Genomic DNA, 13598 nt, shown 5'->3' on the forward strand with positions numbered 1-13598 from the left:
TATGTCATGTTTCAAACATTACCACAATCAAGTGTTTTTCCTCATCATTGTCCTATTCGTTTCTAAATTTGTCATCATTATTATATATACGTTAAAGATGAGTGCACATAATATGCTTTAAGTGATACAGTGAATTTAGAGACGGTGAGGATGAGAAGGAAGTAGCAGAACACTGCACTTTTAACTTACATAGTACAGAACATTATTTTGTGGTCCTGTGGTTTGTTTCAAGTGTATTTGTCAATTTTTCTCCTTGTTTTTCACAGTGTGAGCTCTTGTCAGTGCTCTCCTTTCGCTTTTTTTCACTGTTCTCCATTCATTTCTCTGTGGTTTTTCCCTTCTTTTTAGTGAATTTTTTCCATACATCCATTGATTCCTCTCCTCCCCTCTTTATTCTTCACTTTCTCTGTGTGCACCACAATAAGTGGCACACAAAAAGAGAGAGAGATAGAAAGAGAAACCCATCAGAGCGTGAAATAGTCTGAGCTTTTACTACAACTGGCAGCATTTGACCACATACTGCACCAGCCATTATCGTGGTTACCCACAGCAACACTGTGCTAAGAGGACAACATGCTGAGAGAAAAAAAAAAAAAAAAGAGTCGAAGAAAAAAGAACACGTACAGACGGTATGCTCTGCATGTGAAGCAGGTGTTAATGGACAAATTAAAAACATGCATGATCTCTCTCTCTCTCTCTCACACACACACACACACACACACACACACACACACACACACACACACACACACACACACACACACACACACACACACACACACACACACACACAGATGTTTTGTCTTCCTGACTTTATTGTTAAAAACAGAAATGCTTTGCAATAACCCCCATCACACAAAAGGCAGCACAGGCATCAAACCGAGACTTTAGTGCAGCCTTTATAAACCAACAAATCCTGACTCCTAGAACTAAACCTGAGACCTAAACCTGACCTGTCCTGCTGTAATGTTTTACTAAAGAGACAGATTTCACATGTGCTCGCTTGTGACATGTTCTCTGACCTCTTGCATTAACTTATTCATTTTTAAGTGAAAATATACATAAACTAATTCTAGATTTTAAACAAGAGCACCACTGAGCGGGTGCCAAGGCCCGGCTGTTTTGCATTCGTAAATGAGGGAAGGGGAGGGGTGGGCTATAGTAAAGTCATTGAACAAGTGTGTGAAGGTCAATGGGTCTAGCTTGAACAGTATGCATCTACGGTGGGAATTTGAACATCCTAGGTGAGGTATTGCGAGCTTATTTTGAGTTATTGCGTTCACAAGATTTTCAGAAAACCTGACCTCTGACCTTTACCTTCAGGTCAAGGTCTCAAACTCATCTGAGATTTTTAGTAGATGCACCTATGGTGTGAATTTGAACATCCTAGGTGAGATTGTTCTTGAGTTATGGCCAACCTTAAAGTTTTTGTGGAACATACAATGCCGCCGCCACCAAGGCCATGACAGTAGCTTGACTTTTTCTTCTACACGGCCGAGCTAAAAATACTGTTTTCCTCACTGAACTTCTTCAAATATTTATATAACCCACAACAAAATTTGTGTCCAAGTGCACAGGTGATACTGATTACACAGTGAAGAAGAATTTCCTAAATAATTGGGGATTTGGGGAAGCTCCCCTTTGGCATGTTTTTGTACCCTTACAGCTATTACAGGCTTACACTCAGTTTTCACTGCATGTTTTCAAAACACATGACACACAGGGAGAATTTAACCCAAAAATAACCACCAACTGAGTCAGAATTTTTGAAATCAAAGCCACTGTGCTGTGTGGGGGCAAGGTATCCTTTACTGATTCCTGCAGCCAAACTAGGCCTCTGGGTTTAACTTGTCCTAGGTATTAGGATGCAGTTGGAAGCCACTGTGCAGCTGGATGTAAGTCAGTACCTTGATTAAGGATTCAATGGCAGGTGAATTAACATGTTTGTGCATGAGAAACCAGAGCTCCTTACACAAGCACAGGAAGGACACACAGAGCCTACTCAGGAATATTGGGGACCATATTTTAGAAAATGGCCTTAGTATGGTAATCAGTATGATTTGAAACTAGTGACTGAGCCCAGAAATGCATCAGTAGAGTGTTTACTGAGGTCACAGAGAAAGGGATCAGAGCGCTGCTCTTGCACAGATTTCTATACAACCAGAAGTGTTTTAGCAACCACATAAATCGCCCTCTGCTGGAAATTAAAAATAATGCAGTGCACTGACTTCACTTTTCAGTCATGGAAGCTTTACCTGTGACAAGCCAATATGGGCTGATAATATTAGACAACATGCAACAGCTCTCATACACAAAGTTTAACACACACAATTGAAATATAACAGGGTATAAACAATAATGATCTGTTTCACTTAACCTGTCAATTTCATATACATACAAGACACATTTGGCAATCTTCCTGCCTCAGTGGTTCCTCTGTGACTAAGGCGAAGAATAAATAACCCGGTGAAATTCAGTTCCAATATCACAGACCCCACTCGCCAAAAAATTAACATCAACATAATAGCATTAGCCTGCTCATAGCCATCCATTAGAACTACTTACTGGAGACAGGCAGACAGACCAGGGAATATGCCAGTGCTCTTATTAAAGCCTCTCTTTCATAAGCACCAAGCAAAAAGCTACATCACATACACAATGATACCACAGGTATAAAAATGGCTCATGACACTTCATCACAATTATCAAATTGCTGCCAATTGACATTGTGCAAAATCTGGAGTAAAAGTGCACAAGCTAAAATAGCTACTGTATGTGTCGAGTGAGTGACCACTTTGACATAAAGACGGTTATATTAAAACCACCATCACAAAGCAAACGCCTCACTTGCTGCTTCGTTTTAGGAGATAATAATTAATTAACAGTCACATCCTCCTTGAAATTCTTTGCTGTGAAAACAGCGCTGACACGCACTGAAGGTTTGCGAGCCCAAATGTGTCGCTGTCAGCTTTTTGTCCTGGAGTTGGTATCGGCAGTCCCAGCTGGTTCAACTGCCTATACATGTTTAGGCGCTTGAATTCTTAAACTGCGCAGAGGACCTGTAAACCGAGTCATCGCTGGGGAAAGGGTGCGGCTGTTTAGTGGGAGTGCTACTCCTTGTAGTCAAATGGCTAGATGGCAAACTTGTGAATGGAAGATGTGACACAATCAGTTACTGAATCTGTCAGTGTTAGATCTGCCAGAGGGATACCAAACAAGTTTGAGGGTAAGTAAGTGAAAGAATGGTGGGTGGTATTGTGACATCATTTTGGATTTTACTCATAAGAACTTTTTCAGCTGGTTCAAAATCTCTGCACACCTGAAAGAATAATAGGTGCATATGAGGAAGCAAAAATTATTATTAGCATTTTTTAAAAATAAAATATAACCTCTGCACACTTTCCCACTTACCACTGTTTTACTCACAACATTTGACCTTCATCAGGTACAAAACCATAGCAGGTAACATACAGATTCATGAACCGAGTGTGTTGCAATAGTACATCAAGTGCTCGTTGAGCAGCACAAAACATTGCAAAGTTTGTGCTGATAGATTATAATCACAAAATACAAACCACACAATTAGAAGGCACATCTGGCAGCACTAAGAATAAATGAGAAAATATCACTTCCCATCTGCCTTCTTAGTCTATTCCTCTGCTCTTTATCTCTTTACCCCAGACCAACCTCTTTCCCATCTTTCTCACTCTCGTGTCTTTTATCACTCTCTTGCTCCCTTTAAGTCTCTCTCTCTCTCTTGTTCTCTCTCTCCATCCCAGCGTTGCCAAGGCAATAGTGTTTTGTGGAGGCAGCTGGTTAGGGCTCATTTGTCAAGCTGCTGACCTGCCCTCCCTTGTCCTCTTTTCTTTCTCTTGCACGCTCTTCCACTTTTTTCCTGTTATTTGGTATACAGAAAAGACTGAAGAGCCTAATTGTCACACTTGTATATTCCAAACAATCATGTGAAACAAGTGAAACTGGCATATTTCAGAGCGCTCCAGTTCCCTCGTTATGTTTATGAGTGTCCATCTAAAATGATGTGTGTTTTTCCATGTGAGCAACAGCTTGGCAGTGATTTAGAGGTATATACAGTAAACAAAGCAACCGCTTATGGGTTTACATAACAAGCTGGACAAGGGATTTTGAACCATTGATTGTGCTCTCCTTCATGAGGAAGATTGTGGCAGCCTGCCGGAGATAAAAGCTGATTTTTGTGGAAAGTAGGGTGAGAAAACGCCAAGATATGATGTCAGCCTTGAGACTCTCTCCTCCTCTCCTCACGTGCTGCATGTTTCCTATTCTTAATGCTCGTGTCTCCATGAGACTGCAGCTATGATCTTAATCATATATTAAAGGTACTAATCTTTTTAATTAGTCAATAAGTCACCCAAAAAAATAAGTCACTGAACTGGAACTCTCAACCATGTTTGTGGTTTTGGTGCTGTCTGGAACATTTTTAGTGGAATTATTTGATAATAGCCTGCTGTGTGTCTGCCCATCCAATAAGACTCAGCTTTGGTGAGTGTTTTATTAGTCTATTACACAGCAGTAATTAGCAGGTATGTGTCTGTGCACTGCATATGCAACAGTTTATGGATACAGCTTGCTAACTAAGATTGCTAGCATTATCTGACAACTTAACATTTCAAATATGGCCACTTCTGGCTCCAAAAAAAAAAAACAATATGATGACATCAGAAATGCAAATCTAGAGCAAATGTGTGATATCACTGTGGCTACATGCATCTTTTATATGCAGTCTGTAATCTAAACATGTGGCAAGCTGTAACCAGAAGAAAAGAAAGAAAAATGATTTAATTTCACAGAATAAAAGGTGATTTGTTTTAACAAGTTTACTAGTCAAGCATTAAAACACAGTGATTTTCAAGCTTCAAATCAAATACACGCACAGTGAAAACACACACACACACAAAGTAACAGGTGTCTCCTACCTTGAGAGGTGTTATAACAATGTACTGTGTAACATGAGTACACAAAGTTCACACCTCATAAAACACACACTTGTGTGGGTTTTTGTGTCTGTGTTAGCTGTGTATACATGTAAGGAGGAAAAAAGATTCAAGCAGATATTGTTTTGCTGTTTGCTACATTTTCCAGAGCAACAGAAGAATTTATTAAAACAAATATGAATCACTGCACAGACACTACACACACACACACACACACACACACACACACACACACACACACACACACACACACACACACACACACACAGATTTAATCCTTCGTCCTCTGTAAGTGAAAAAAAATGGCTCTCCCACAAATCTTATCTTCTTCTGCTAATTAATTCAGAAATGTTCACTAATGATGCTGCTGTGACAGAAGGATGCAGTGTGTATGGGTGACCTGCAAACCTCATCAAGCCTCATTACCATCAATATTTTAATGTATATGTGTGTCCATAAAGTAGGGACACATAAAGGTGGGGAGGCTGTGTTGGTGATTCGATCCCTGCTCAGTGGCTGCTCCAGTCTGCAGTATCTTCCCCAAGGATCCTGAACCATGCATTCATCAGCGTGTGCTTGTGTATGTGAATGTTAGCTAGAAAGCACATAGAAAGTGCTTGTATCAATGCATGGGTGAATGAGACATGCTGTATAAGGTGAGTGTTCATGCAGAATAAAAAAGAACTATATAAGAATCAGTCCATATGTCTGTTTCTTTTTAGGCAGGCACTTTTTATAACTAAATCCAAACAATTACATCATGCATGCTGGAGTTTTAGTAACGACACAAACTGTTAATAAAAAGATGGAGACAGTTTGATGGTCTGCAGGTGTTAGCCAAGTGTTTTTTCATCGTATGGTTTGGATTTAGGATTAACTTTAATTATGTTTCCACTGACGGAACATGTGAAATATACAGTTTACTCTGACTGAAGTGCTTGCCTTGTGTGAACCCCCGTCCTTTAACACCTTCATGACTTCAGAACTGGGGGAGCCCAAATCTTTTCCCGTGAAATGATTATTGTGACGATCAGTTGTCCACCCCACCTATAAGTGTGGTCATTTGAAAAAGCCATAAACACATTTGTCTTCCAAGGTAGCCTTAAACATCAAATGTACTGAGCTGCTGTGAGAATAAACTGTCCCCATGTAATATCCAGTCAGTAAAATAAATAAATAAATGATGGTCACTATAAAATATGCTATGTTAATCTTTTTCTTTCTTCACCCTTTTCTTTATAAGAGAGGTTCAGCTGCAGTTTTAAATATCTCTGAGTCACTGGTTGGCATTTCTGCATCCATAAGTAACAGGAAACACAAAAAGTTGTTCTACTTTTAAGGACATTTTCCCTTTCTTGTTATTGCAGCATAACTTTTAACATGTCATTCATAAACTGATATTTACAGGTTCTTCAGTCGTAAGGTCACGCAAGTTTGGCACTTGGTCCTGACCTGTTCAGGCAGCACATTTTTTTCTTTTTTTGGCCCATTAATTTTTCCAACAACCTTGATTAAATAATGGTTTTGGCTGTTTTTTTTTTTTTAATCAAAGAAATTATTAGAGGTGGCCATAAAAGACGAATACTAGAATCTGAAAAGATACCATTAGTAATAAAACCCACTTAACACAAATTCAAGATTATAACACTAACTTTGGCAATCGAGACATACAAAACAGCACCTACATGTTCTTGGGCTAAAAGTCACTAATACCACAACCAGTTTTATTAAATTTGTCAGCCTTATTTATTAAGAGAAAATCTACATTGACTCCACTGTGATTATGTGAGTAAAGCTTGTTGAAACTGAACCTTGACAACAAGCAAAATGTCAAAAATAAATAAATAAATAAAAATCAAAGTTCTTTGCCACCTGAATGTATTTTTAAAAAGCACACAGGCCTAACTCATAAAAACACAGACACACTGCACAATTCTATAGCTTCTAAGCATGCATCTCAAAAGGCCAATCTGTCCTGGTTATTAGAGTGTGAACTCCCAGTCTGCTCATCATGGGTGCATGCGTGTGTGCGCGCATGTGTGTGTGTGTGTGTGTGTGGGAGGGAGCCTAATTTGATTCTCAACATGCACCACATTTCTCGACTTGCGGCCTGTTTATGGAAATTGCATAATTGGTGCGTTTCTGTGTGCGCATGTATTCGTCCCCTCACAGGGTCAAAAAGTGACTGATTGCACAGCAAAACAAATGCATGTGTGACGTGCAAGTACACATGTTTCCAAATTTGTATCTCATTGCACGTATTCACCTGCATGCTCTGTTTGCTCAATTTTTTTAACCTCAGTATGTGAAACAAGGGCTCGCTCCCCTGGACACACTGCTCCATTGATTACTAATGAACCATATAGCGTGGGTTGATTGTACTTTTTGTAAATTTTAGTATATAATATCCAACCTGACTGTCCTTTCCATTTTCTAAAAATACTGTTTCAATGACAAGCTATGGAAAAACTGAACTGCTGGCCCAGTTTGTATTAAGTGGTCTGCTAATTCCATCAGGACCATCTATAATAAAAATAGAGCCACTTAGATTGCTGGAAGGTGATCTGGATAAAACTGCTCATCCTAAGACAGATGTTATGACGCTAGTTTATAACAGCAGATATACAATATATTAGCAGTGGTAATTAAGGCATATGTAGAAAAACACAAATTATTTTAGCAAAATATTTTATCCAGTATTTAGTTGGGTAAAATAAAAAAAAAAACCTGTTTAACAACAACCCTCATTTCAGTGGCTCAAGTGAAATGATCTCATATTTAAAAAAAAAAAAACGACTTAGCTATTGTATTGTTTAACTCGTTCGTAATGGCTGCAGTAAGTTTGTGCAGCACCAAAAACAGATGCTGTCACAACAGTCTAAGCTATGTTAGTAGCAACAGTACTTACAAAGTAATAAAATTGCCAGTTAAATCACATCTTAAGTGGCTGCAATCACACTAACAATAGCAACTGTAATAGAAGTACTACTATGAATCACTGCCTCCCCAGTAGTTCTTTGACCACAATCTTCTGCAAACTCTTCTTGCACGTGGAAACTTTCATTGCTGTGTCTTGCGTGGTTGGAATACTATCATAATGGCAACATTTGCATACAGATGGACAGACAGACAAATAAACATCTGCCAAGAGCTCAAAACCGCCACTGTGGTAGTTGCAGCAACATTTTGCCATGATGACAGACAGTTCTCCAAAGTGAAAACAATACCCGCCTCACTGTCACAGCTGGTAACAAATTCTAGCATCTGTACTGGGACATTAAAGCACAAGGTGGATAGCAGAGTACACCCACACAAACACAAGCATGCAGGACTGAGCTGGTACAGAGGTAATTTGACAGCACTGAGCATTGGATGTGGTGTTGGCGATGCGCTCTCCCTATTGTTCTCTTTCACACACACACACACAAGCACACCCATGCACATTTCCATCTTTCACAAGATACACTAGATAAGACCTCAAAAAGCATTCTGGAGACAAATTACACAGGGCCTCTTACGGACAGAGAGACACAAAGGGGTGGAAAAGAAAATTGGAGAAGGAAGGCAGGGCTAGTAAGTAAGTATAGAAAATTACGACACTTTAAGATGACTAAAACTTTTCTCTTCCTCACTCCCCCCTCTGTCCATTCCACCACTCTCCCATCACTGCCTCCATTCACACTCGTTAATCTCTCCTCTCACAGTACCTCTCCTATCTCTCTCTCACTACCTCATTCCCTCTCTTCTGTCAGAGAAAACAGAATCAGGGTAGAGTCAGCCTCGAGGCAATCCTATTTAGATCAGCTATTTTGTAATTCCTTTTTTCCTCAGCAAAAGTCGTTCATTGCTTTTCCCTAAAGGGGCATGTCAGGGTCCCAATGGCTCATTTGCGACTTACACTGTGTATTTCTGTGGGAATGCATATTTTCTAAAAAAGCCCATCATGGGACAAGTGTTGCAAAATAATTAGGGCCATAAATGGTAAGTTTATGCAGTTATTATTTATTACCACGTATCTGTCCATAAAAGTTTTGTTCCTTTGCTGTCCTTGCACGAGCACAACGATTTTCTGGCCATATATCCAGAGCAGCTATTTTTAACCCGCATCGCATTAAAGGCGAGGAATGTAATCAAGACAAGGCACAGTATAGCATCTTCTTTCTTATGCATACACAAGTGTTTGACTCTGGGGCCTGGAAAGAAATGTACTATTTCACCCAATAAAACATCAAATAAATGAGATCATCATTACATGTTCCTGAAAACTAGAGAACATATTAGGACACTCTAATGTCAGTTTAACTGGTTAGTAGAACCTGGCTATATCATGGAGCAAAATGCCACCTGAACTTAAGCCCAACTGGAAAATTAATTCACTTGTTTGAATTCTAGTTTCTATTTATAAAAAAAAAAAAAAAAATTTGTAATAGCATAACCATTACATGTTTTTATTATCGTCTGAGAATTTATTTTGCCTACATAGTTACATAGTTGATTTTTAGGCCAAAAAATGTTTAGGCTCAAATGAAATGATCAGTATATCATTTCAGTTGCATCATACACATCAAAAGTTTGATTTTTTTCAATGTTTCATAACACTCTTTTTTTAGCAACCCTTAATAAACGCCATTTCCCATAATCCCTAGATATCTGTAAGCCAAATCCTACATCTTGACAAAATGAGCCCTCTATGAGGAGGTAAGTGTTGTGCTTAGACTACAACATAAAGGACTGAAGAAATTTAACTAGAAAGCTAAAATAATTTAAAGGGGAATATTGCAAAGATTTATGCATGTGCACAAAACAAGTTGTCATATTGCTGCCATGTTATATTTTCTTTAAAGGAAGTTTTAACATAAAAAATGACTAGGAAATATTCTCTCTGCTCTGCTCTGCACGATGTCTTAATTGTGGTCTTTCTATTACTATTACTTTCCTTTTATATTATGCTCTGGGGTTTACTTTTGATTTAATAGCTACCATTTTTACTTATTCGTATAAAAAAGTTCACCACAGAAGAATTATATGTGCACTTACTCACCAAGTGGTTAAAAGACTTGTGTGTGAATAAAACCCTGATATCCTGATAGCAAAATAATTTTGTGTTTGTGTTTGAGGCATGTCTAAAATACTTTCATGCTCAGTCTTTCCCAAAAGAAACACACATGTACACACAAGCATACACACACGCACGCACAGTAACCATGATAGCCGGAAGTACAGTCCATCATTTGATTTTGACAAAGTGTTATTAAAACCCACTTATTCCTGGCTGTAAGCGCTATAAGCTGTGGAAAGTATGTCTGCCACAGGCTGAAAAAGCCGGCCCTGCAGACATCTGCTTCGAATCTGACCAAAAACAGCAGAGGCTGACACAGAAAGAGATTTAGACTACTGTTACTAAGACAGCATCTCTCCCATTCATTCATTATGTCAGTACACTTTGTTTAACGTCATTACAACCCTTCTTCCATCTCTCATACAAACTGAACACTTCCAAACAAGCGCTGTAAGCAAACTTTTGGTTTCCAAGGCAAACTACTGTAACCAACAACTGAAGCCAGCCAGCTAAAAAGGCACAGCGCTTTCCATCTCCTTCCCCACTGCTAAACAAAGTCAAGTATAGTTTATTCCTGCAGCTCAATATCAAATTTAAAATCTCATTTACTTATTACAAGACCACACCAGCAGCAGTTCCCAATCATGCTTGTGCTCCCTATGAAGACAGAGAACCTTTTCCATAGCCAGAAAAGCTAAGGTAAACAGTATGGGCAAAGAGTCACTAACTAAACAACTTAATGTCTGATTTATAGCTCAGAAATCCATGTAGTGAAGTCAATATTTTCCAAGGAACTAGTCCAGTTGATTTAGTGAAGTCAGTATACCAGTATATTTACTTTAGGCTCATTCACAGCGAGCACCAAAACTGGCCAAGGGCTGACAAACAATTTATTTACAGTGACAGCTGTCTGTGAAAAACATAATTATACAATGAGCTTAATATTTATTGGTAACAAGATTAAAACAACCATTAGAAGACTAACATACAAGAATACGAATCTAACTACAATACCATTTTACCTGTATCAGTTGTAAAGTAATCGGAATATCCCAGCCAGTGTTTGAGTCAACATGTCATTAAAGGTTTTGGCAAAAAAATTAAAAATCCAATTCATTTCATAACAATGGTATGTCATGAAAGGAGCTGGATTTTCAAAAGATTACACAACAAGATTTAAATATCAAAAGGAGACTGTGGAATTATCATTAGTTTTAAAGTGTGTTGACTAGTATTATAGAAACTTTAGACTGACAGCTGGAGCTAATTTCCCACACTTGGTGTGGATCAGGATGACGAATACAGCAGCTGGCTGTGAGCAAAATCAACTTGGAGGTAAAAGTCCTCCTGAAATATGGTCAAATAGCAATCACAAACCTCACCATGAGTTACCATCAGACATTAAACACTGGGCTGAAAAGAGATTTGAACTGTAGCTCTCTCATTTCACAGCAGGGATCTTTACATGGAGTTCTAATGGAGTGCCCTTTTCAACTGGGAAAGATGACAAATAAGCTTCAAGATGGCTGCGTGAGTGGTTGCTCTGGGATGTTCTCACACATTATAAAGCCACCTAAAAGGGCAAGTGAATTTATTTATTTTTTTATCTTTTGTGTATCTAAATTAAGTTGCCTAGATAGATGTTCTTTTCTCCAGTTCCCTGCTGTCTTTTGAGTTCTTGCACCATTTCCAGGGACCAGCTCCTCTCGGTTTCCCACTGCATGTCTTACTCAAAGAAACATCAGTGCATCTCATTCAAATTCAGCGTTCTGACATTCGAATTACTTGAAATTCAAACGACCAACCATCCAATAAATAATCCACTTTCCCACTTTCTTGGCACCTGGAACTTAAAAGCTAAACTGACTGTGCTGAGTATACAGCACTACAGAGTGCAAAAATCAATGAAATCTACAGAAGACTAAAACTGACCAAGACCAAGGCAAAGAGGACTGAACAGACTGATGAAAATAAAAGAAGAAGAAGAAGTATGAAAAATAGAGACAAGGTAAAAAGCATAAAGGGGTGGGGCATTGTCGAGTTTGTTGTGTCCTGAGAGAGCAGCCTGCCTTGCTTCTCATCGTGACCACCACATCGCACTAACACCCTCGCCTTTTCACGTCATCGCCAATAACATTTGTAACATTACACTGGCAAAAAGCGTGAAAAACAATTAAGAAATACATGAAGATAATGACTGTGAACCTGATCATTATCTGCATGAAAATCAGTTAACGATTTTAAAAGAGTGACCGATCAAAATTACTCACAATATCTCATCATTTTGAAATTCCAGGACGCCGTGAGTGTCTTCGAAGTCTTCTCCACCACCTCGTGCTGTTCCCTCCAACGTCTTGTATGGCAGCATGACCACGCCACGAGCCCCAGATGTTCTCAGCACCTTCACCTCCATGATGCCAACACTCTCACTCACATGGCATACAGGTTCCTCAAATGTAAAGATACCGGCGTGATCGTCGTCAAAGATGGTAACGGTTGCTGTGGATGGTACGCCAAGACAGGCCACTGAGTCAACGTGATTAGCTGACTCGCCTTCCTCAGGCTCCTCGCCTTCTGATGTCAACACCTTGACACTGGAAAGGTGAATCAAGAAGTTTTCGTCCTCCTCAAAGATGTCATCATCAATGATCCCCACACGGATCTCCTTCATCGTCTCGCCTGGCTTGAAAACCACTACACCCTCAGTGAACTCGTAGTCCGAGCCGGCGTTGGCTGTGCCGTCTTCTGTCCGGTACTCCACAGAAATCGTTTTGCCCAGGTCGCCACCGCGCCGCACCACATTCACTGCCACTGTGCCACAGTTCTCAAGGCACTGGTAAGAACCGGGCTCAAAAAAGATTTTAGAGATGGGATCGTTTTCACCAGCTTCAGAGCGAACCTCATGCATGCTCACGGCCTTTCGTGCTTGGTCAGCAGCATGTTTTTTCAGGATGTTGCCAGCACCCGTCATCAGTCGGGTGGCCTGGCATCGATAGAAAGCACGGCTCTTCTGCTGCTGGCTCAGGACTTGGTAGTTGGCAAGCTCAATGAGCTGCTCCACCTGGTAAGAGCAAATATAAAGACACAAAGAGTGCAACAACATGTATGATTAGTGGATTAAGAGTGAAATTCAAATGTAAATGTATGAATTGACCTAATATTCTGCAACAGACCGGCAACCTATCCAGGGCACATATCACATCTCACACTGTAACAGCTGGTTTAGGCTCCAGCTCCTCATGATCCTGAGTTTACATTAATTTTTAATATTCAATTTAATTGTTTTACTTGACATATGCAACTGAATGAGTATTTCTTGTTTTTAATTGCAGTGCGAGAGAGACAGTGTGTGTCTTAGTCTAAGTTTTGTGATGACAAATAATGTAACCCAGTGTCTGTTGTCATTTTTTTTTTATTAGTGGTGGAAGCAGCATTTGTGTAAATATAAGTTCAGAAACAGTGGTGAGAAATTGCTTGGATACCTGCATATGCAGTGATATATTAATTCTCCATGTGTCCCTGTTGCTTATGCTAATAAGTACCAAGTCACTAATAAAGAACCAAGGTAT

General features: G+C 39.4%; 1 protein-coding gene across 1 annotated transcript in view; it reads right to left on the reverse strand.

Moving 5' to 3' along the window:
* Positions 1-13598, reverse strand: part of slc8a1b (solute carrier family 8 member 1b) — a 145808-nt gene that overhangs the window by 117486 nt on the left and 14724 nt on the right. Inside the window, exon 4 of the mRNA XM_030747762.1 lies at positions 12300-13090. Coding sequence (XP_030603622.1) covers positions 12300-13090 — 791 coding nt within the window. The remainder of the gene's footprint in view (positions 1-12299; positions 13091-13598) is intronic.

This window comes from Archocentrus centrarchus, chromosome 15, assembly GCF_007364275.1.
Source record: "Archocentrus centrarchus isolate MPI-CPG fArcCen1 chromosome 15, fArcCen1, whole genome shotgun sequence".
Lineage (NCBI taxonomy): Eukaryota > Metazoa > Chordata > Actinopteri > Cichliformes > Cichlidae > Archocentrus > Archocentrus centrarchus.